Genomic DNA, 26,033 nt, shown 5'->3' on the forward strand with positions numbered 1-26,033 from the left:
TTCTCTTTAGTACATTCATAGTTATAATTTGCCCGATAGAATAACTAGGGATATTAAAAGGAAATTAGCTACTAAACTTATCCTCAAGTTCATTGAAAGTGAGGGTCAAAGAGTTAACCTGTGAACCACTCATCCAAGCTGGCCAAAAATACTCAGCAAAAATGCTCCTACCTCTGTCCTATAACCTAGTTAAAGTGTCACTTATTGCATGGTCATCATCATTCTTACATAACAACATACTTATATTAAGAAAAACAAGACTCAATAAATTGTCCCAAACTGCAGCACTAGCCCTGTCTGTTTCATTCTATTCAACAGAGGGGATTGAGAATGAAGGTCATTCAGCTGGTAAGTTAAAGCATGCTTATATCCTGCGTGTTGGCTTGTTGTTCGGTAGAAGACATCTGCCATACACACATCAAGGGTTTATATTTTGTCTCTCTCAGAACGATATTCCTAACTAAAACCTATTGTTTTGCTTTTAAAATTGATTTATTTTTTAAATTTTTGTTTGGGTTTACATTTATATATGTGGATTTCTCTCCTTTAGTCTAACGTGTAATAGTTAATTGATAGAGACTACTGTAAGATCAAGCGAAAATACTGAATGATGTAGAATTTTAAACACATATTGGACATTATATCAATGCTGCCCAGTCCTGTTTAATTATTGGTCCTGAATAAATAAACAAGATCACACACAGAGAATATCAAGCATTGTAATAACTGCTTATTAGAGACTAGGATACATACTATAATGAAACTTTGTGCACAAATTATTTTCAGCTGGTATAAACTATTCAAATTCATTTAAACTATGTGTGAACTAATCAATTATTAAATTGAATAAGACTACATATAAAACTCTGTAAGACCATTGGATATTGAGGCAGAAGTGGTAGTAATTGCCTACAGAATGGCAATGTTTTCAGTTGTAGGGTTAAAAAGACAGAGACATGACACCCAGACAACTTCATCTTAATAAAGTGTTCTTGGTTCGTTTAGTGTCTCTTTAATGAATACTGCTAACACTAACACACGCGCACACTGTACACACACTGCTACATGCACACTCTACACAAACAGAGAACCAGAAACACGCAGATATTTGGTATCCAACACTCAGGAGAGGGATATATAAAATACAGCCAATAGTGCTCTCAGTAGAATAAAATATGCAGTAAACATAAATAAAAATGTACTCACAAGTGAAGTGCAGGCAAACTGCACTTTGATGTCAGCGTTGGTGGTATGATCCCCACCTCGGATATACTTGGAGTCACAGGAAGATAAAAGGAAGCCACGTTGAAAATTCCAAATAAAAAATTGTATTAAAAAGATGATTGGCACAAAATTGTAACCAAAAAGCCTTTTATTTAAAAAAAAAATACACAATCAAAATAACCATAACGCGTTTCACCACTAGGGCTTTATAAAATGCGTTTGTACTAGCCCCGAATATATTGGTATAATTATATCATATCCCCTCTGAGGTGCCGTTTTTCCAAACTAAAGAGATTTAAATTTTTTAACCTTTCTTCATAACTAAAATGCTCCATTCCTTTTATCAATTTTGTAGCTCGTCTCTGCACTTTCTAGTGCCATGATATCCTTCTTTAGAACAGGTGCCCAAAATTGCACAGTATATTCAAGGTGTGGTCTTACCAGCAATTTATAAAGAGGCAAAATTATATATTCAGCCCGAGAATTTATGCCCCTAATTATACATGACAAAACCTTACTGGCCTTAGCAACTGCTGATTGACATTACATATTGCTGCTTAATGTGTTGTCTATAACAATTCCCAAATCCTTCTCATTTGTGGTTATCCCTAAGTCACTAGCATTTAGGGTGTAAGTTGCTTGTGCATTCTTGACCCCGAGGTGCACAACTTTACATTTCTCTACGTTAAATTTCATCTGCCATTTGATTGTGCTAGGACATATCAGAGTTGATTCAACAAGAAATTAAGGATGTGTAGACTTTTTACTATCACTATACTCATTCCTATGTAACATATATAGATTCATTATATGGTGAGTTGTGGAGAGTTGACAACCAAATTCTAACATTTAGGATAAGATATCTGAGATCTAAATAATCCTAAATTGTATGACTGCCCTGAATTCTGAAATTAGTTCACTGTTTAGTTACTAAACCTCAAACTCATCTTATCGCATGTCTCTGTATAAAACTCAATATTAAATTGTCATCTGCAGGATCCATCTCTTGCCTATCGACCAGAAAATGAAAATCACCAGTATCGGAATTATGAAGTGAGTCAAGACTGTACTGAAAGAACCAAGTAAACAATGGGGTGAGGGGTAATGGGAAGACATCAGATGGGAAATTTCCATGGAATGGGATTTTGAGAGAGGATAAATGTGATGTGGGTTAACACTGCAGATACAGCTACATAATTTAAAGCAGTAGTAAGGCTGACTTTAATTCTTGAAAGCATTGCGATGAGGGTTCGGATATTCAAAACAAAGCTATTCTTCTTCACTTTTTAGGATGGCCCCCTGGTGGATAGAGTGAAAATGACCTACACCTTGATGCACACACACCAAACGGTAGAATTTGTGAAACAAAAGGTGCGTACAATAAAAAATTATAAAAACAGATGGGGAGAAAACCTCATCAGTACACAGTATTTAGATGGTTATACATATAATAGCTTAAATCCAGGAAGTTTTTGAATTTGATGGTATTTCATTTTTATTGTCACTAAAAAACACATATAGTATCAACATATACTTTTACCAGTGAATTCCTAAAGGTGATACAGTGACAGTTCTCATTGTATCATTAAGCATTAGCACTTTTCCAGTTAATGTGGGTCAACTTCAATCCTCTGCTCTCAGTACATAGGAGTTATCCATAGTCAGCTGTGGTGGGTTAAAGTTCCAGATGTCTAGCAATTACCATGGAAGCAAAGGGACTGATCCTGCTGATTGATTCACTCTTAGAACTTTGATCCAGAGATTTTTATATGTAACCTCAATAGTACTGGTGCAACATCCATTTACTGCGGGTATTGTCCTTCCAGCTTTCACATTGGGGCTCCTGCATGCACAGGAAGATTACTGTTATGGAGGCGCTCAGTTTGTTGGATGATCTGGTGGATGAGTCAGATCCCGATGTAGACTTCCCAAATTCTTTCCATGCATACCAAACTGCAGAGGGCATTCGGAAAATGCATCCAGACAAAGGTATGTATAAGTTGTGAAAACATATCATCACCAAGATCAGGGCTTGTTGGACCTGGTGCTAACAATTATAATGGGCCTATTTATAGAATCTTATAGACAGAAAACACTCAAACAGCCACATCTTCCAAGTGTGTTTTATCTGGTGCATGTGGTACTGGAAACCTCACAGGATATATTTATTAGAACACAAATTCCCTACGATAATCCCTTGCTTTTATCTCTCAACCAAGTCTATCCCAATCCCCCCCACCGCCACCCCATACAGATGCACACAGAGATACACACAGACAGACAGACAGACAGACACACATACAGACAGACAGACAGACACACATACACACAGACAGACAGACAGACAGACAGACACACATACACAGACAGACACACACACACACATGCATACCCACACACAGACAAATACATAGACAGACACATACAAAGACACACATACAAAGACACACACACTAACACACACATGCTAAATATTTTAGTCACCCTCCTATTACCTACCTTTTAGGTGCAGGAGGGTGACTTCCCTGGGGACCAGTGGCTCAGGTTGATGGGAGTCAGAGTTCCCACTCTGACTCCCTCTCCTTCCTCCCGCGCGGCTCCTGGTGGTTGCTGGGAGGAGTGACCGAGCCAGTCACTTCCTCCCAGCATCTGATATCATCAGAGGGGGCCCGGTCGTGCTGTTACCGGGCCCACTCTGATGATGATATTCATTTACATCGGGTGGGCCTAACAGCATGGGCCACCCGATGGGTCCTTTCACGTGTGGCCCCAGCCAGGGCCGCAACACATGTTGGCGGGCAACCGGTCGCAGTGATCCGCAGGGCGGCCGGGCCCCCTGGAGTGATGGGCCTGGTCGCAGCTACGACCCCTGGCCCTATTCCATATTGATGGAAAAGCTCCAATAGCCCCTATATTAATCTGGTCCTGGTCTAGTTTCACTTAGTAAATATAACAAAATATTTACCAGAAGATGTGCTACTTGTGCATTACCCGACTGATATCACCGCAATTTAAAAAAAAAAAAAAGTTTTTCATGATTTTTATGGCAGGACACAAAACATTCCCAGTGAGCATGCAAGCAAGGTTACATCAACAAGTTTCAATTAAGGACATATTGGCTATTGACCTTGGGAGCGTAACCGAAAAAGAGCAAAAGTACACAAAAATCACATGAAGTCAACTACATTTGTGAATATTTGTCCTTCACTAGTGGTATTTTAAAGTTTAACCTGATTGTGTAAAGTACAATGAGTAAGAGATAAAATGCAATGTGGAAAAAATAGATTAAAAGAAAAAACATATTAAAACAAAAAAAAAAAAGTCTGCTAAGTCTGAGGATCCAGGTTTAAACACACGCATGTTCCATCAACATTGCTGTTGTCTGGTTGCCAAACTCCTCACATTGTCTATATGTATGCCAACAGCAAGGCTACCATAAATGGCTTCTGAATTTTATCTTAATTACCTTAATCGTTAATTTTCTTCCTCAATCCTGTAAACCAGCATATCTCTTTGCGTTGCAGTAAACCTATTATGGGCATTGAGGAAATTCTAGTGTAGTATGAAATATGTTCAGTCATTGTCCCCAGCCCTTCTGTCTGTTATATGGTGACATTTTTATTTCAGATTTTCTGGATATTTGAAACCATTACCTTGTACACAAAATTTCTTCATTATTTAAAATAATTTTACCAGGAAAGATACATTGAGATTTCTCTTGTTTTCAAGTATGTCCTGGGTCCACAAAACATTGCATTGTTACAATAGGGTACAATAAAATACAAGGGTAAGGTGCTGCGTTGATCCAGGCTGTCTTCTACATAGTGAAATATTTTCTAAAGTTTTACTAAACAAATCCCTTTTCTAACTATTTGCAGGCCAGTTAAGGCCATTCGTAGAATACCTTCATGGCAAAACTTGATTTTTTTTTTTTTACTGTATGAACAGAGACTGCCTTCTCCTTGGTTCATTGTCTCCCTGGCATTTCATTGTTTGTTTGTTTTTGTCAACCAATATATTTATTGAGGTATATAGTAAGGATATTAATGCGATAAATAAGTGACATGGTCAGAAAATAACAAGTAAAATAGTAAAAAGTTAAAGATATAAGTCGCCAAATCAGGAGCCGAGCCACTGCTATAAAGTTGAATGATATCTAGTATGTCACTCAGCAAACTTTTCAGCCTCATTTTAATATAAGAGTAAGAAAGTAAAACAGGCTATGCTAACAATTGTAAACCCCACACAATGAGTAACACAGACGAGTAGTAGCAGCATGGCTACTCCGCTTGACTAATAGGCTTGTACAGAAGAAAGATAAAACAACAGATCATGCTACAGCTGAATCATATCTAGTACATCACATAGCGAACATTGCAGCCTCATTTAAGTTAATGTAAATAATGTACTGTACAAAACATGTTGGCCAGATACTATTAACAGAGCAAGCTAACAAAGCAACTTGTCGAAACGCATAAATGTGAGCAAAATAGTAGCCTGGAAAGACAGTAGTATGCCAATCTGCATCAGTAATAATCATGGCACATTCTCTCATTAGATTGGTTCCAGCTGGTTGGACTGCTGCATGACCTGGGAAAAATCCTCGCTCTTCACAATGAACCTCAGGTAAGGGTAAGACACTGGATATGGAGACACAAGTGAACAAGTATGTCAGCTGATAGCTCTTCTTGGAAACAATGTTTAACTAACACACCAGTTCAACTGTACACATTACGCAAATGTGAGTATGCAGTATCAGTTCTAGGCGTTCCATTGTGTAACACCATTGTACAGAAACCCAAACAAACAATAATGTCAGCCAAAGAATAAATATATGTTTACAAGATAGAGTTATGGAGGGTAACGGGTTCATCGGGAATCTTTATTGAATGTTGATTAAAATTGCAACATCAGGCCGCTGTCCCGGCCTGATGTCACAGTTTAAATCATCTCTCAATAAAGGTACTATTTTTATATGCTCTCTACCGATGGAAGCACCCCAAATACAAATGTATTACATATAAAATACCTATACAGATCTGTGGGATTCCACCTATAAACTTTCTGCTTCAACTGCTATAATGCTGCATTTTATGAGCATTTCATACAGATATAATCTCTTTATAAATGTATAAATTGCTCATAAAGATTGTGTTGGTATTTCACTGACATTCCAACCCAGTCAAAAGATATCATGAGATAAAGTAGGAACTACGGCTGGGTATGAAGGCTCTTTTTGTGGATGATTCTGTGGTCTTGTGGGGTCCTCCACAGACATCAGTGTTGCACTCTTGTGCCTTTGCCATGTTGGCGCTTGGCAGATGAAGCGCCAGGAGCTGAGGAGGACCTGCGAGGGACAGGAACAGGTAAGTAAAAGCTACCTTCCCTTTAATCTCAGAAGGTAACACAATTGCTTTAAGTTTAATTAGTCACACCGCAATAGGTAACAGCAACATTTTAAGACCAACAAGCTAAAGACATATTCTGAGATCAGTGACCAACAGGCAATGTATAGTAAAAAATGCATCCATGGCTCAGAACATACTTAAAAGTGAGTTAAAATGTCAATATGTCGTTCCAGGTAAAATACTTTTTTAATATTATCTTTTTTGGTTATTTCTAATAAGTATTGTCCAAGTCAATGTAAGGCCATCTAAACCATCAAACTAATGATTCCTTATTTTTACGCCCATCTTCTGTTGATATTGGGTTTTGATAAGGTGTCCATCTTTCTTATGATCTGATTTATGGTTGGTTCCTTGCAGTGGGCTGTTGTTGGAGACACGTTTCCAGTAGGCTGTAAGCACCAGAAATCCATTGTTTTTAGTGAAACAACCTTTAAAGACAATCCAGACGCACATCATCCGGTGTACAGGTGAGAAAACAACTTCAACACAAATAAACACATATGCTAACTATACCAAATGTAATGGTGGGGATTTTCACATATATTTATGGATGATCCCTGTACATAAGTAAATTTCTTTCAACGTCTTGACAATCCCCAGAGTACAGTAAGATGGCAATGCTATCTATTCAGGGCATTAATAAAAGTTACATACTTTATGGTCATGGTCCATAAAGTCTAGATGATATATGCATTTATTTTTCTAAGCAGTATTACTAAGGAAACCCATAACTGTGTTCTTTTCTTTTGTCAATCAAATTTTGATTATGTATGGTTATGCATATCACACACATTAGAAAGATCAGTAACGAATGTCATATTTTAAAATCAGAAACATGAAAGGAAGTAACATTCGACAACTACGACTGACTGTAGCATGTCCTATTGTTTAATCATATTTTTTTTCCCCCTTTTAACAGCACACAGTATGGGATGTATGAACCTAACTGCGGACTTGAGAATGTGCTAATGTCCTGGGGACATGATGGTAACTATACTGTTTAACTCAAGTGAAGTGAATAGTAGCATGAAGTAAGGAAAAGTTGACTTATCCAACTGTGCTACATAATAGCATTTAGGAAAGTTAATGGTTTATAACCCTAAAATCTATGGATACCTCTATGAAGGTGTACTCTCCTAGCCTTGTGCTACTAATAGATAGTATGCTTATTGCAGGGTTTATCTCTCCGGCTGAGAAAGATTAGAAAACTCTCTCAGCCAATGAGCTAGCTCAACGTTAGTAGTGGAGATAGGGAGCAGTTCTCAGTGAACCCCATGTGAGAAGTCAAACCATTCAAAAATGGTTTGAGTATTTATACTGGCCAATCCAATGCCACCTGGCACTATAACTACTACAGAAAGCTGTATTGGTTATGGTGCATGAAGTGTTCTTTTAAGTTTGTCAATTTCAATCCTTCACATTTTCCCTTATGCCTTGTTGATTCAAAAGAACACAAAACATGGAACATTTCTCCCAGGTTTATTCACTAAAGTGACAATTGCTGTAAATTCATAGTGAATTGCACATTTATACCAAAATAGCCAAATTGAGACTAATGCTTCCAATTTAGCTACATTTGTAATTCATTTTGAATTATATTCAGTTCTCACTTTAGTAAATATCCCAGTCAGGTTTATTCTCTACAGTGTCTAAGGAATTGTCAGGAATGTAAAGTGAATTTCAAAATGTAGGTCAAAATATGTTTTTACTTTGCAATAAAATCTGTAATTCAGTTTGATGTCCAGATAATTCACACCTTAGAGAATTATTCTTCCAGTTTAATAAATAAACCCCAGCTGTGTTAAGCGAGTCCTGTATTGCAGGGTCATAGCTTTCGGCAACGAACTATTGCTTGAACTTAGCTATTCTGGACAACATTTTGAAATTCAGTTTTTAATTCACTTTATATTAAACAAACCTCTAAATCTCCCTCCCTGGCTAATGTATTTTCTCGTTTTCCTATAGAGTACTTGTATAGAGTGCTGAAGTTTAACGAATGCTCAATCCCTGAGGAGGTAAGAGGGTGGGTTTCACAATGACATCTCATGAAATAGAAAAATTCCTTTTCTTTAGTTGCTCCAGTAATGTTACAGTAGATGGATGGGAACATGTGGAGCTTGGAAGTAGATATTCCGACAAAGATATTTCCTAGGTGTAAAACAATCAACTACTGGTCCTGATATTTTTTGAGAAAGTATTTCAGGATGACCACATTTCTTTAGAGGCAATTAGAGATTATCATTTGGTTTGTCTGTAGTCTACCCATTGCCTTCACATTGCATTATTAATATTTCCTCATCTGCTACACACAACCACTCTACCTCTACCTTGGCCATCAGTAGTTTTTCCACTCAAACTTTTGCTTCCCACACTAAGCATTCTCACTCTGTACTTCTCTCCCACCTGCATTGTCTCTATTCCAACCTAGGCCCCAGGCTCAAGCATTGTCACTGGTATTCATGACATTTGCTTCCCATTTTCCATGTCCAGTTTCAATATCATACACCAAGCATTTTAAGACTTTTTAAACTTCCATATGGTACTCCTCCTCTACCTATCTTTACCAACAGTTATTACCAACACAGTTCTTAGCCCCATCCCCTCTAAATGCTTACCTTTCCTGGGGTGCAAGTGTGTGCCCACTGGGAAATATAATTTTCACACAGTTTGCACTTATTGTATATATACAATGAAATGGGATCTGTCACTTCTCACAATTGTTATTATGTTTACCTATCCCTTATATTTAACAGAGGGTTTTTTCTGAGGTTCAAAACATTATTATTGTTACTATTACGGGTATTTTTATTTTCATTCAGTTATTCTCTATTCATTTCCATTTTTTGTTTTTTTTTCTCAAAAAATAAATAAATAAATAACCATACAAGACATAAAATTCATAATAAACATACAATTTTATAAAATTCTTCTCCCCTACTATAAAACCTCACATTCGTAATATGACATTATCCCATTTTGTTAGAAGAGGTTACATATAGAACAACATAAATGTCCGGCTGGACAGCTCTTAGAAAAGTTAAAAATTTTCTCGACTAATCCTTGGGTTATTTATTTGTCTTGCTCACTCAGGGATCAATTTTATCCATAGATCACAATTATGATTCCTCTTCTGAGTAAAATTTTGATACGTATCTATTCCTATTTCCATATTTAATTGGAAGAGGAGTTGGTTTTTAACCTTGGTCCACATTGGCGGTATACAAGATTTCCATTTTTTGGCTATTATGCTCTTTACTGCTAATTATTATTATTATTATTATTATCGCCATTTATATAGTGCCAACAGATTCCGTAGCGCTTTACAATATTTTGAGGGGGGTGGGGGGGAGGATGTAACAATAAATAGGACAATTACAAGAAAACTTACAGGTACAATAGGTTGAAGAGGACCCTGCTCAAACGAGCTTACAGACTATAGGAGGTGGGGTATTAGAAACATTAGGACAGGAAATATCAAGTAGGAGTGAAGCAGAGCTGGAGGAGAGAGCAAAGCACTGTCCCATAGGAGAGAGCAAGAGACAGGTATGTGAGGTAGAGGTTACTCTGGGAGGCCATAAGCTTTCCTGAAGAGATGGGTTCTAAGGCCCTTCTTAAATGATTGAAGACTAGGGGAGAGTCTGATGGCAGTAGGCAAGCTATTCCATAGGAGAGGAGCCGCCCGTGAGAGGTCCTGCAAGTGTGAGTTGGCCGTACGGGTTCGAGCAGCGGTCAGGAGGTGGTCACAGGCAGAGCGGAGGGTACAAAGAGGGGCATACCTATGGATCAGTGAAGAGATATAAGAGGGGCTGGAATTGTTCAGTGCTTTAAATGTATGGGTTAGCACTTTGAATTGACTCCTGTAGGATGCAGGAAGCCAATGTAAGGACTGGAAGAGAGGCGAGGTGTGAGAGGACCGACTAGAGAGGAAAATCAGTCTAGCTGCAGCATTCATTACAGACTGTAGCGGGGCAATACGGCTTTTGGGGAGACCAATCAGGAGAGGGTTACAGTAGTCCATGCGGGAAATTACTAGAGCATGGACAAGCTCCTTGGTAGCATCTTGCGTAAGAAAGGGGCGGAAGCGGGCTATATTTTTGAGTTGGAACCTACAGGACTTGGCAACAAACTGGATGTGAGACTCAAAGGTGAGACCAGAGTCAAGTATGACGCCAAGACAGCGCGCTTGCAGGGATTAACTTATGTCGATATCACTGACTTGAAGGGAGAGCGAGAGAGGAGGATCAGTATTTGGAGGAGGAAAGACAAGGAGTTCAGTTTTAGAGAGGTTGAGTTTGAGATTGTATTTAGCTTTTAAGAACTCTTTAGTTTGTACTGTGACCAGGGGCGGACTGAGCACTCGGGCAAATCGGTCATGGACCGAGGGCCCGAGGCTCTGGGGGGCCCGCCCGCTCTGTAGTGAAGTAACAGCTGGGCTGGGGAGTTAAACATCTCCCCAGCCAGCCTGTACACAGCAAGGGGCCCGCACGGCACTCCGCGGGCCCCTGTTACAAAATACAATCTCCCCTTTGCCGGTCCCAGCAGGGCACACCGAGAGACAGCTAATGGGGTCTTTCCAAAGACCCCAATAAGCTGCCTCTCAGTGTCCCTGAAATATAAACAGCACGAGAGCTGTCTGTAACAGATCAGGCAGCTCCGTACTGCTCATTAAGCAGGAAATGACATCATGTGTCATAAGTTCACTGAGCTGTGCGGAGCTGCCTTTGCACTGTTACAGACAGCAAGCAGTATGGGATACAGCATGTCACAGGTAAGGGAAAATAAACAGATTAATATAATCATCCCCCTTCCCCTTCTAACCCCTACAGCCCCTCTACCCCCTGCAGCCCACCTACCCCCTGGACCCATTCTCACCCCTGCAGCCCCTATAACCCCTCTATCCCCTGTAGCCCACCTACCCCCTGGACCCATTCTAACCCTGCATCCCCTATTATCCCTCTATCCCCTGTAGCCCACCTACCCCCTGGACCCATTCTAACCCCTGCAGCCCCTATAACCCCTCTATCCCCTGTAGCCCACCTACCCCCTGGACCCATTCTAATCCCTGCAGCCCCTATAACCCCTCTATCCCCTGTAGCCCACCTACCCCCTGGACCCATTCTAATCCCTGCAGCCCCTATAACCCCTCTATCCCCTGTAGCCCACCTACCCCCTGGACCCATTCTAACCCCTGCAGCCCCTATAACCCCTCTATCCCCTGTAGCCCACCTACCCGTTTGACCCATTCTAACCCCTGCAGCCCCTATAACACCTCTATTCCCTGTAGCCCCCCTGAACCCATTCTAAGCACTGCAGCCCCTATAACCCCTCTACCCCCTACAGCCCTTCTACCGCCTGCAGCTCCTCTACACCCTGCAGCCCCTACAACTCCCGTGCAGCCCCTATAACTCCTCTACCCCCTGCACCCTATTACCCCCTGCAGCCCTTCTATCCCCTGCAGTCATACTAAACCCTGCAGCCCTTCTAACCACTGCAGCCCCCCTACAGTCTATAAACCTCCTACAGCCTCTCTACTCTCTAGAGCCCTTAAAATACCTGCACCTCTTACAGCCCTTAAAATATCTGCATCCCCTACAGACCCTTACCTCATACAGACCGTCTACCCCCCGCAGCCCCTCTATCCCCTACAGCCCTTCTGCCCCTTCAGCATCCCTACACGCTACAGCCCCTAAAATCCCCGCACACCCTACAACTGTTATATTCCCTACAGCCCCTATATTCCCTGCATCAACTAAAGCCCAATGAACCCCATGCACAAACTACAGACCATTTCCCCTACACCCACTACTGCATCTATTGATCTCTGCACTTACCACAGTCCCTATCCCTCCTCTACATCCACAATAGCCCCTATTACCCCTACCCCCACTATAGGCTCTATCACTCCCTGTCCCCACTAAAGTCCCTATAAACACTACAGCTTCTATGCCCCTGGCATCCACTGCAGCGTTTATCCCCCATGTCCCCTGCACACGCTACAGCCCCATTTTTGATTGTGGGGTCTTTTTATCCATTTAAATATATTTAAATGAACACTATAGACATCCAGACCATTTCAGCTCATTGAAGTGGTCTGAGTGCAGTTTCCCAGGTTCCTTAAACCTGCAATGGCAATTTTTGCAGTTTTTGAAAAACTACAATAATTACCTTTCAGGGTTAACTCCATCTCTAGTGGCTGTCTACCAGACAGCTACTAGAGACTTTTGCTTCGCTAGGCAACTTTTGGTCACCTAAGTGACGCTGGACGTCCTTACGCTATGCATGAGGACATCTAGCTTCATACAAAACCCCATAGGAAAGCTTTATACAATGCTTTACTATGTGGGAAGTCCTAATGCGAGTGCAGCGCCTGAACCAGCACCGAGAGACATCAGCGCTGGATTCAGGCAAGTGACAGAAGGTTTTTTTTTTTTATCTGTGGGTAACTATAGTGCCAGGAAAACAACTTGTTTTCCTAGCACTATAGTTTCCCTTTAAATAAACTCTAATTCCACATATCCTGACACGACACACAAAGACATACATATATAATTACACCAGGGTTCACAGTGCATGTACACACAGAAGCATACATTCACGTTACATGCACATACAATCAAATAAACGGTACATCTACACCAGCACATATATTGATCTGCAGGGGGCCCGGATCCTAATTTTGCCCGGGGGCCCAAACCACTGTCAGTCCGTCCCTGACTGTGACATTATTTATTAAAGCTGTGGTTTTATTAAAATTAAGCATCTAACCAGACACCTCAGAGAATTGTTCTAAAACCTTAATCGTTTTTTCTAAGGAGTTTTTGGGATCCCATAAGCTCACTATCACATCGTCCGCATACAGGTTCAGTTTCAGTTCACCAGAATTTGTACTGAACCCTTTAATCTTTATATTTTCTCTAAACTGAGAGGCCAGTGGTTCCAATGACAGAATATATAAAATCGGTGAAAGCGGACAACCCTGCCTGGTTCCAATTGCCAGGTCGAACCAGTCAGAGCTGATGCCTTCCCCGAGTACTTTGGCTGTTGGACCGGAGAACTGGGCCATAATGGCCTCCAACATCCACCCATGAAAACCAAATACTCTCAAGACTTCTCTGAGGAAATTCCACCCAACCCTGTCAAAATGCCTTTTCAGCATCTAGAGACAGGGTCAAGTGGGGTATTCCCTCTGATTGCACTGCATCCAGAATACCTATCAGTCTCCTGACATTATTTGTGGATGATCTTCCGGGGACTAAGCCCACCTGTTCCGGATGGATCAATGTTGAAACCACCTGCTTTAATCGCTCTGCCAGAACAGCAGAGTATACCTTAATATCAGTATTGATGAGCGAAATAGGTCGATAGTTACTAATCAATCCAGCATCTTTCCCTTCTTTCGGTATTGTTATAATGTTTTCTTGTAAGAGTTCTTTAGGTACATCTTTCCCTTCAGCAATCACGTTAAATGTTTTGGTCAGGTTTTCTTTTTTATGACATCTTTACATTATTTTATAAAACAATGTGTTAAATCCATCCGGACCAGGTGATTCCCCCCCCTCCCCCCGTTCAGCCTTTCTATAACCCATTCTACCTTATTCTCTGATATCTTTATGTTTAATATTTTAGATTGTTCTTCAGTTAAGTGAGGTAGTTTACTTTATCCAAATAATCTATTATCTGTACCTGCGTAGGTTTAGTTTAAAGATTATATAATTGGAGATAGAATTCTTTGTAGGCGGTCCCTATCTTTTCCAGAGTCAATAGTATCTCATTCTTTGACCTCATTAAAGTAATGTTTTTCTTTGCTTTTATTTTTTTTTAGTTTATTAGACATTGTTTTGTTAACCTTGTTCCCTTGATAGCACCATTTCCTATTAAGGCATTCTAGTCCCCTATTGACTCTATCTATAAGTAAATATTTTATGTTTTTTTCTACTTCTACTATTTTTTGTGTTAGCTCCCTATTTGGGTTAAGTTTATTTTGTCTGGTTAACTCCTCGAGTTTAATATAGTAATCTGCTAATCCGTATGGATTTTTACTCTTCTCTCTAGCTCCTATTTTAATCAACTCCCCTCTAATTACACATTTATATGCACACCATGTCATGGGGGCCGAGACTTCCCTGTCCAAATTTTCTTTAAATAAATTATCCGTTACTTTTTTCAGTTGTTGTTGATATTCTTCTTTATTTAACAAAATATTATTTATCCTCCAATTAATTTATCCCCTTTTCTGTGCTTCTTTTAGTACCAGCACAACAGGATTGTGGTCTGACCATACTAGAGTTTTAAAATATAATTTTTTTTTAATTAGCTTAGATAGGTGTCTGTCTTCGAAAATCATGTCTATCCTTGAATAACTTAAATACGTTTTCGAAAAACAAGTATAGTCTAGATCTTTAGGATGTGTAATATTTCACGTGTCCAACAAAGCATTATCCCTTAAAAGCTCTCAATCTTTTTGCATTGTTTATCACATTCCTATCTACTTTCCTGAGCGTACATATTTTTTTTCAAGCTTTGGATCCATTGTGCAGTTAAAGTCTCCCATGAGAAACAAACTACCTAATTATATTCTATCGATCTTAAAAAACATCTTCTTTATAAACTTAATTGGGGATTGGTTTGGGACATAAAGGTTAACCAATGTAAAAAAAATATCTCTACCGATCTTACAAATCAAGATCACATATCTGGCTTCTATGTCACTTTCCTGATATATTATTTCTGGAGATAAATTTCTAGAAAAGAGGATTACCACTCCTCTCTTTTTCTTGCTCTCCAAGGATGCACTGAAAATCAGCAGGTAATCTTTAGATGTCATTCTTTTCTTCTCACCCATTGTCCAGTGCATCTCTTGGAGAGTACAGATCTGTATATTTTTTTTTTATTTAGGTAGTGCGTGAGTTAACAAGCAGAGTTGCACTGCCACAATAGCTAGTGCAATCATAGCAATAAACATTGGTGATCAACAATGAGGCTGCAGATACAATGCACATTTTTTTTTTTTTTTATAGAGGAGTAGTTAGTAAGCTAGAAATACAGGTCTAGACTGTGCTTATCATACATTTGTACGTAAGGTTTTGCAATCTAGACTGATATTAGGTTAAAGCAAAAATGCTAATAGTTATACATGATTGAATGTGAGCTATATAACATGTGGGTGCAAATAGTGTTTAGTCGAATAACATCTATTGATGTCCCCCTTCGATCCGCTGGATGATCATAAACAAAATAATAAGTTCACTAGAGCGTACATAAATCTTATGAGTATGTTCATCTAAGGCATAGTAAGGTGAGAGATATAGGGCACTTTGCCTGGTATTAATTCCCAGTCCTGGTTCAGCCGATGCCTAGCCGATGCTGTGTATATTCCCGCCGCTCTGATTGTTGCAGCTTGCACCGTCTCCAGGGTATAGGGAAGCGTGGAGCCCCTGTGCCGCGAGGCGGTGTGCTTGTCTGAGGATATGTCCTCCAAGGTATGTTCAGAGCTGGGTTTGCCTGTCGGGGGCTGCTATGCCTCTTCATTAGCCCTTCTGATGCGGTCACTCTCTTGGGTCTCGCGCCCCGCCTGGGGTCCACATAGCGTTGCCAGGAGGCGGTCTTTGCTATGCCCGCCATGGATGGATGGCTGGGTTTGGTCACTGCCTTACCCCCCTTGGTCACACGCGTCTGGTTCCGTGGCGGGTCCTCAGGTAGAGCCCCTGGTACTGGGGGCTGCATGCGGGCCTCTAGTTTCTCCAAGAAGGAGGCGAATATTTTGTTCAGCCTGCGTTCCGTGTCTGTCCATGCTTGGCTGAGGCCAGTGTCGTGGCAGGCATCCGCCATTTTAGAGGTCTCTCTGGTGTTAGGGTTAGGGCCCTGTGCCGATGTATTAAGTCCCCTGCTTTGCTTAGGGTTCGCATGAGGGTGGACCGGGATATTCCCCGCCAGAAGATCTGTATATTTGCTTGCTTTAAGAAGTGATACCAATGACTAGTGAAGTCCCGAACGGTTCGCTGGCGAATAGTTCCCGGCGAACACAGCGTGTTCGCGTTCGCCACGGATGGCGAACATATGCAATGTTCGGTCCGCCCCCTATTTTTTTTTTTGTGGTCTTTCAGACAAATTTACTAATACTAAGTAAAAATTACTCAGTATGAATTATACTTACATATGAATAAGAATATTCATATGTAAGAATGAGCTCTGTTGGTATTCCCCATTAATAACGAATATTCTTTTATCTAAGAATTCCAGTAGATGCTGAATATAATCTTATTTTAGATCTTGTGTACAAGGATAAATACGACAATATCTTGCTCTTATCATACGGATCTTGTAGAGTTTTCTCTTGCTGAGCTCTGAGTATGTTATCCTTAATTCGAGATGTAGAGCAGCACATAAGTATATCTCTCGGTGGATCATTAGTTGAATCAGGGGGTTTCCCTGTTCTATAACATCTTTCCCAGATATATGGCTGGTCTTCTTGTAGAACTCCTAATGTGATAAAAATTTCAGAAAAGGCACGTTCCAGATTTTCGTTAGTTATGGATTCAAGTATTCCTGGTATTTTCATATTGTTTCTTCTGGAACGGTCTTCCAAATCCGCAATTTTTTGTTCCATAATTTCCATTTTGTTTATTTATATCTTTATATGTCCTGACTTGCGCTTCCAGGTTCTCCAATTTTTCCTCGTGGTCTTTCACTCTGTTTCCTAATATAACGATGTCCTTTTTTAGGTCCTGCATTTTAATTTGAATTTCATGTTGTATTTTTACCATGGATCATGCTTCCACTGAGGGAAAGGAAAGCAGGAGGGGTGCAAAATAGACACACAGAGACAGACTTTTAGACTCCCCTACATACACCATTTATATTCCTCCACACACAAAGTACAGTCACCACACATACAAGCACTCAACCAACACACACCACTCAGTCTCCTTCCCACACATACAACACTCACAGAACAGAGTTAAGGGCTCTAGGAGGAGGCCCCCATCTAGCATCCTGCCTAGGGCAGTGGGCAATCTCAATCCAGCTCTGGTTTTCTTGCAGTGAAAAAAATGTATGCAGCCTGTTAATCCACTTTAACCCCTTAAGGACACATGACGTGTGACATGTCGTGATTCCCTTTTATTCCTGAAGTTTGGTCCTTAAGGGGTTAAAAGTAGATCTTTTCTTCACATTTTGTCTTTGCTGGATACAACTTTGAGCTCCCAAGAAATATATTGAGTAAAAGCTATTCATTTGGAGTCATATACCACAAAATCAATTACACAACACTACCAAAATATGGATGAAGACATGTGGACAGCCCCTCATATTTTCAGATTACATTATTTTACCCATACCTATTGACAACGCGTGCATGATATCAAGCAAAGTCATTCAATCTCCAAAGACAGACAATGTTAATAAAAAAAGGTCCAAAGTGCAGATATCAGTGACATTCAATGTGGTTTGGTCATCAGATGCCACATCCTAACAAGCCAGTTCACCAAGTTATTGCCCTACTGCTAAATTGTAAGCAGCACTGTTGTGAAGTGAACATGTCTAGGAGACAGCTCGGGGGCAGAGTAAGCTCAGGGACTGCCATGTAAAATTATTTGTGCTCAGATGAAACACTTACTATAAAGAGCCAAACTGCCACTGAATGCAACTACTACACAAGATTCTTGTTTGATGCCAACCACTAAAATTCAAGTATTTTGGATGTCCTGAAAAATAATATATTTAACCACTACATTCCTAGAATCAAGTCTAAACATGTTTGCTGTTATTTACTTTGTAGAAAGACATTTAGTCCATAAAGCCTCCCTCTCCCTTATTTATAGGAATGCTTATCAGTCTCTAGAGGAGCACATATATTTACCAGAAGTCACTTGTAACTGGTAAAATGCCTGGAATTGTGCTGAAAATATAAGCTCATGCCCACCTTTCAAACAGTGAAGGAACTTTCACTAGGTGATTTCATTCCAACAGTCAAAGAAGTAGGGAGTAATGAATGGACTCTACTATTTTAGTGTTAGAATTACATTAACATTCCAGAGATTGCTAAAGATTGCTATAGTAGTTTTAAACCTCTTTATTTTAGAAATATATTATTTAACTGTATTTGCTGAATGTGGGCCTCATGTTCAAATGCAGACATTCTTTTTATATTCTGTTGCCAATTTTTAGTAAGCTGCACTGCTAGTAATGGCTTCAAGGTTCTTAACAATAACAATAAACAAGGTTTCTTGACCATAGGTATTTTGTTACACCTACTGTATGTGAGAAAAAAATGTTTTTGCTTTCATACTATACGTTTAGACTATGTGTGAAATATTGCAAAATAAGAAACTCTATATTGTATATAGCTTCAAAGTAGTGTTAGGAACACAAGTTTGTAATTGCTAACGTTATAGTGTTTCTTTAATATATAGTACATATTTGTGCATAAGTTGTATTCACAAAATACAAGTGTGGTGAATTGATATCAATGTGGTATTCAGACAAAACAGGGGAAATGCACAAATATCACTTACAGTGATTTTCTTTGATATAGATGTCAGACTGTTCAATGGTGCTTACTGAATTTGATTAAACAAACTCTGGCAACAATTAAAACTATACTCTGATGTTTTGTTATTTACTACAATAAATCCACTAACAGGGCTATTATATTCTACTACAAAATTCTGAAACCAGTCTTAACTAATCTGGAGGAAAATGTGAATTATAGTGAACGCTTGTTTGAATTTTAGACACATTACTTATAGTTAATGATTGTGTTTGCGTGCCATTTATTTGGCATTGTATATATGTGGCTGATTATTAATACTTTTTTTTGCAGGGACTATACATGATTCGATTTCACTCATTTTACCCTTGGCACACGGGAGGGGATTACCAACATCTATGCAATGAAAAAGACCGAAAGATGTTACCATGGGTACAAGAGTTCAAGTGAGGACATTTACTGGTATTTTATGGAATTAAGACTTTCCATGGCAAATTACCTAAAAACACAAACCCAGTCTTATATTTTCAGGGTTAGCCACTGAAGTGAGAGTTTTCTGGAATTCAGGGTAAATTTAATTCGAATGGTTACTTTAACCCTTTAAAATGCTCTAAAACCTGAAAAAAAAGGATTTCTTATTCATCTGGAATCCAGTGGCTGATCCTGAGGTCAATGGGGCTATGTGTGGTCCAATCACAAACTTCACATAGGGAAGCCTGTGATTGGACCAATTGCTGGCTCGGACTGCATGTTCGCCCCTGGGCTGGCAAAGAGAATGGAGACGTGGAGATAGGGTTTCAAAATAAAGAAATACATACAATGGAGAGAGAGAGAGCGCACCCGCCGGGAGGGAGAGCTAGCTACCCCTTGCAGGTGCTATGCCTACACAGGAAAAATGTGTATGTCTTCGGCAGTGTGCTGTGCGTGCTGACAACAGACATTAAATATGCACATAATTGATATTAGACAGCCTAAAGCAGGCTTCTGAGCTGATAGTTTCATGGATGCTTGGGGTGCAACTAGTCCCCAGCACACAACTAACAAGAACTCTGTACGTGCAGAGTTTCAATCAGAAACACTGCACATAAATACTCCTACCACCATTACCCCTTCAAATCACCATAGTGGTTGGAGTAACCCTTTAAGGCCAAAGTATTTTAACTGGAAATATAGTTAACTTGGAGATTATTATTATTTTGGATACTTTGGCCTCAAATTTGAATTCCAGACAACTCTCCCCATTGCATATAACTCTGTTTGCATGATTGCAATTGATGTGTCCTGTTGAACTGTAATTTAATATTTTCACCTAAAATAAAAGTCTGTCCGATCAGGGCCGGACTGGCCCACCGGGATACCGGGAAATTTCCCGGTGGGCCGCGGCACCTGGGGGCTGCAGAGGTATGTGCCACCGGGTGGCCGGTCCGGTGGCACACTCAGAGGGGGCCGGCCGCTTTCCACGCTGGTGCCGCCGGGCCGGGTGGCAGCCTCGCCGGTCCGGCGGCACTTCTAATGCTGAGGACGGAAGGAGGAGGAGGAGGAGGGAGGAGCATGTCTCTGTACCATGCTCCCTCGCGGTTCCTGTGCTGTGAATTGTGGGAACCGCGAGGGAGCATGGTACAGAGACATGCTCCTCCCTCCTCCTCCTCCTCCTTCCGTCCTCAGCATTAGAAGTGCCCGGCGGCACCAGCGTGGAAAGCGGCCGGCCCCCTCTGACTCCTCTCAGGTAAATGGAGGAGAGGAGGGGATGGGGGATAATATAGAGACAAAAGGGGGGGGGGGGGGATAATATAGAGACAAAAGGGGGGGGGGGATAATATAGAGACAAAAGGGGGGGGGGATAATATAGAGACAAAAGGGGGGGGGATAATATAGAGACAAAAGGGGGGGGGGGATAATATAGAGACAAAAGGGGGGGGGGGATAATATAGAGACAAAAGGGGGGGGGATAATATAGAGACAAAAGGGGGGGGATAATATAGAGACAAAAGGGGGGGGGATAATATAGAGACAAAAGGGGGGGATAATATAGAGACAAAAGGGGGGGATAATATAGAGACAAAAAAGGGGGGAATATAGAGACACAAAAGGGGGGGGATAATATAGAGACAAAAGGGGGGATAATATAGAGACAAAAAAGGGGGGATAATATAAAGACAAAACAGGGGGGATAATATAGAGACAAAAAAGGGGGGAATATAGAGACACAAAAGGGGGGGATAATATAGAGACAAAAAAGGGGGGATAATATTGAGACAAAAAAGGGGGGATAATATAAAGACAAAACAGGGGGGATAATATAGAGACAAAAAAGGGGGGGATAATATAGAGACAAAAGGGGGGGATAATATAGAGACAAAAAAGGGGGTATAATATAGAGACAAAAAAGGGGGGCATAATATAGACACACAAAAGGGGGGATAATATAGAGACACAAAAGTGGGGACTATAGAGACACAAAAGGGGGGATAATATAGAGACACAAAAGGGGGGATAATATAGAGACACAAAAGGGGGGGAATATAGAGACACAAAAGGGGGGGGAATATAGAGACACAAAAGGGGGGGGGGAATATAGAGACACAAAAGGGGGGATAATATAGAGACAAAAAAGGGGGGGATAATATAGAGACAAAAAAGGGGGGATATAGAGACACAAAGGGGGGGGATAATATAGAGACAAAAAAGGGGGGAATATAGAGACACAAAAGGGGGGGGATAATATAGAGACAAAAGGGGGGATAATATAGAGACAAAAAAGGGGGGATAATATAAAGACAAAACAGGGGGGATAATATAGAGACAAAAAAGGGGGGAATATAGAGACACAAAAGGGGGGGATAATATAGAGACAAAAAAGGGGGGATAATATTGAGACAAAAAAGGGGGGATAATATAAAGACAAAACAGGGGGGATAATATAGAGACAAAAAAGGGGGGGATAATATAGAGACAAAAGGGGGGGATAATATAGAGACAAAAAAGGGGGTATAATATAGAGACAAAAAAGGGGGGCATAATATAGACACACAAAAGGGGGGATAATATAGAGACACAAAAGTGGGGACTATAGAGACACAAAAGGGGGGATAATATAGAGACACAAAAGGGGGGATAATATAGAGACACAAAAGGGGGGGAATATAGAGACACAAAAGGGGGGGGAATATAGAGACACAAAAGGGGGGGGGAATATAGAGACACAAAAGGGGGGATAATATAGAGACAAAAAAGGGGGGGATAATATAGAGACAAAAAAGGGGGGATATAGAGACACAAAGGGGGGGGATAATATAGAGACAAAAAAGGGGGGGATAATATAGAGACACAAAAGGGGGGATAATATAGAGACACAAAAGGGGGGGATAATATAGAGACACAAAAGGGGGGGAATATAGAGACAAAAAAGGGGGGGAAATATAGAGACAAAAAAGGGGGGATAATATAGAGACACAAAAGGGGGGATATAGAGACACAAAAGGGGGGGGAATATAGAGACACAAGGGGGGAATATAGAGACACAAGGGGAGGGGGGGAAATAAAACCGAGATAGGGAAGAAAGAGACAGTGGGAGAATAGAGAGAGACAGAGGGGGAGGGAGAGTGAGACACAAGGGGAGAAAGAGGGGGATAGAGAGATAGTAGAGAGGGAGAGAGAGACAGGGAGAAGGGGGAAAAAGAGACAGAGGGGAAGAGAGAGATACACAAAGGGAGGGAGAGTGAGACACAAGGGGAGAAAGAGGGGGATAGAGAGATGGTAGAGAGAGACAGGGAAAAGGGGGGAAAAGAGACAGAGGGGAAGAGAGATACACAAGGGGAGGGGGAGAAAGAGGCAGAGGGGGAAGAGAGTGACTGGGAAGGAGAGGGGTGACATGGACACAGAGGAGCAGTGAGGGGGAGAAAGAAATATATATATATATATATATGACTGGTGGATCCAGGGGGGGCAACGGGCAATTGCCCTTTCCCCCCCAGATGCTCTCCCCTGCTGGCCAATGCAAGGCTGGCACTGTCCAAGCACCATGTGCCTTCACGAACCGGAGGGGAGATCAGAGATATCCCTCCCTGTTCTGGAGGCACCATGCAGGCAGCCAGCAGGGGAGGGAGGAAGAGAGGACCCGGGAGCTCAGCCTGCAGCTCCTCCGGGTCCTTCTTGCGCGAGTACAGAACGTTGCCGCGGTTACAGTGGTAACGCTCCAGCTCTCGCGAGAGTTAACTCTAGCGCTGGAGCTACGGGCTAGAGTTCACTCTCACCACTGCGACCTCTAGCCCCATACACACACCCAGACCCCCCCACACACACAGCCCCACACACCAAACCTTTCACACAAACTGCACCCCTCACACATTGCACCACTGCTCCTATACCCTACTACAGCCCCATATCACAGCAGACCCCAGGTAAGTTGTCAAACTGTTCTTAAACGGTTTGACTACTTACTCTGGGAGCGGGTCCCGGCACTCCTGGCACCATAACCACTACACAGAGCAGTAGTGGTTATTGTGCATGGATTATTTCTTTAAATCTATAAGTGCCCCTCCCAATGTCAGGCTCTGGATCCGCCACTGGTGTGTGTGTGTGTGTATATATATCATGTATATGTATGTGTGTATTAGTTATATATATAGAATTATGCCTATTATATTTACACATGTATTAATGTACATATATATATCCGTAATACACAGAGAAATGTCATTGATATGTACAATATGTAATAAGCAGATATTGGCCCAGTCTTGTTGCTAGGTACATACTCCAGCACAATAACATATTTAAAGTGAAGAGTGCACCCACAGGACCTCAAAATAAACAAGATAACGTAATTTTTTACAGTTGTGCCCTACATACATTCACCATTTCAGTCCCATTACCAAGCTTTCCTTAATATGTCATGGTAGTTGGACTGAAACATTGGTTATATGCAAAGACACGTCTGCTTAAAAAAGCCTATATGTGCTTTTTTTCACGTTGGAGTAATAATTTTTAATCTTAAATGATCTTTTCTAACGCTGTATCTGCACGCTATGCTGGCGCGACGCATTATGGGGCTGGTAAATATTTTTTTCCAGGGCTGCTTTTAGTTCCCAGTCCGGCCCTGTGTCCGATATAGGCAACCTCCGGCACTCCAGATGCAGTGGACTACATCTTTCTCTTACAGTCATAATGCTGGCAAAGCATCAGTGGAGATGTTGTTTACAACATCCTGCGTGCCAAAGACTTACCTATGGTCTAGATTTTATAGTTCCAGTAAAATTGGTAAATTCAAATGGCAAAACAGGGGCAGAAATAGTCACATTGTGACTATAGCAGTGGTATAAAATTTTTCCTGATCAGCAATTTCCCCAATTTTCCTTTCAGTTTCAATTTGTGAAAATTCAGACTTCAGCAAATAGCTCTGTCAATGTCCATGTCTTTTGGTAGGCTCCCCAATCTTTGTAATTGAAATGATTTTACGTCAGGACAAATAGACTGAGCCAACGCTACCACAGGGAGACGAATAGGTATCTGGTAATTTCAATCATGATAAATTCTAGAACGCCCAATATGCAATATGATGCAAGTATGAGTGGTGTGGTAGCACATGGACGTCCTGTAGAAGACTGTCAGGGTTATTTAATTAAATTCAAAATGAATGTAAAATTTAAGACCAAAATTGCTGAGCTGTAAAGATTATCCAAGTCAGCTATGTTCCAGTTTGGCTAATTTTGTTTATACTTAAATTGACTTTAAAATGGGATTTGTTTGGAAATTACTGAATAACCCTAAATATATATGAAAACAACAGAAGTATACAATAAAATCGCTTAAGTAAAATTTATATTTTTACATTTGCAAATAGGTTGCATTCTGTATAAAGAGCCCTTAAATCATACATCACACAAGTAAGGCAAGGTAACAAACCTACAAACTTCATGCTGTTCACAGTTTAAAGGGACACTATAGTCACCAGAACAACTACAGCTCATTGCAGTTGTTCTGGTGAGTATAGTCAGTCTCTGTAGGCATTTCCATGCAAACACTGTTTTCAGAGAAGCCTAGGGACACCTCCAGTGTGCAGCAATGCCATTAGCATCTCCATGCAACATTCCTCATAGAGATGCATTAATTCACTGCACTCCTTTAATGACCAGTGAAGTCGGGGGGGGGGGGGGTGTGGTGGTGGTGGTGGTGGTGGTGGTGGTGGTGGTGGTGGTGGTGGTGGTGGTGGTGGTGGGTGTGTGTGTGTGTGTGTGTGTGTGTGTGTGTGTGTGTGTGTGTGTGTGTGTATATATATATATATATATATATATATATATATATATATATAAAACAGACATATGTATGAACTGTCAGTGCTGATTATGTTCTTATCTGTCTCCTACAGCAAGTTTGATCTTTACACAAAGACAGAGGAACTGCCAGATGTGGAGAACCTGCGGCCATATTACCAGAATCTCATAGATAAATACTGCCCAAGGATTATGAGCTGGTGACTTTTGCCTCAAGATTTGAGAAGTTGTGAATTAATCACCCACACTAACCCTCAAAGGAAAGAGATTTACCCAGTTAATATTAAATATCAACTTCCATGACCATTTCATGTAATTGTCAACATTTCTTCATGGAGACAGTAATGGCAACATTCACATAGGTATGAAAACCCTCTATAGGAAGACTTTTTCTTCTAATTTAATTTAAGTATGTTCCCATACAGTTTCCCCAAAACCTGCCTCACAGCTCATCATCAGCTAATGGGATCCGGAAAATAAAAGTTAAACAAAAAAAAATTTCTTACACAAATTTATAGCGTACAGACATAGAACTCAAATATTTAGTCTTCATTAAAACAAGTCACTTCCCTCTATTTTTTTTTATTATTAATAATGCTTTTTGTCCTTCTGTTTCAACTTTTTACATTAAAGGTTTTATTA

At 40.6% G+C, this 26,033-nt stretch overlaps 1 protein-coding gene across 1 annotated transcript; it reads left to right on the forward strand.

Annotated features, from left to right (window-relative positions):
- Positions 1-270: 270 nt before the first annotated feature.
- Positions 271-25,966, forward strand: MIOX (myo-inositol oxygenase). Its single transcript, XM_063448370.1, has 10 exons — positions 271-348; positions 2,221-2,277; positions 2,515-2,595; positions 3,051-3,213; positions 5,783-5,850; positions 6,990-7,099; positions 7,552-7,619; positions 8,598-8,647; positions 19,453-19,565; positions 25,487-25,966. Exons 1-10 carry the CDS (start codon positions 331-333, stop codon positions 25,593-25,595), a joined length of 837 nt encoding a protein of 278 aa, XP_063304440.1. The 5' UTR covers positions 271-330; the 3' UTR covers positions 25,596-25,966.
- The last annotated feature ends 67 nt before the right edge of the window (positions 25,967-26,033 follow it).

This window comes from Pelobates fuscus, chromosome 3 (genome assembly GCF_036172605.1).
Source record: "Pelobates fuscus isolate aPelFus1 chromosome 3, aPelFus1.pri, whole genome shotgun sequence".
Taxonomy (NCBI): domain Eukaryota; kingdom Metazoa; phylum Chordata; class Amphibia; order Anura; family Pelobatidae; genus Pelobates; species Pelobates fuscus.

Excerpts from the sequence above, each read along its gene's own strand:
- MIOX (XM_063448370.1), top strand. Across the intron at positions 7,100-7,551 it reads GCACATCATCCGGTGTACAG|CACACAGTATGGGATGTATG; the intron begins GTGAGAAAACAA and ends CCCTTTTAACAG. Across the intron at positions 19,566-25,486 it reads CCATGGGTACAAGAGTTCAA|CAAGTTTGATCTTTACACAA; the intron begins GTGAGGACATTT and ends TGTCTCCTACAG.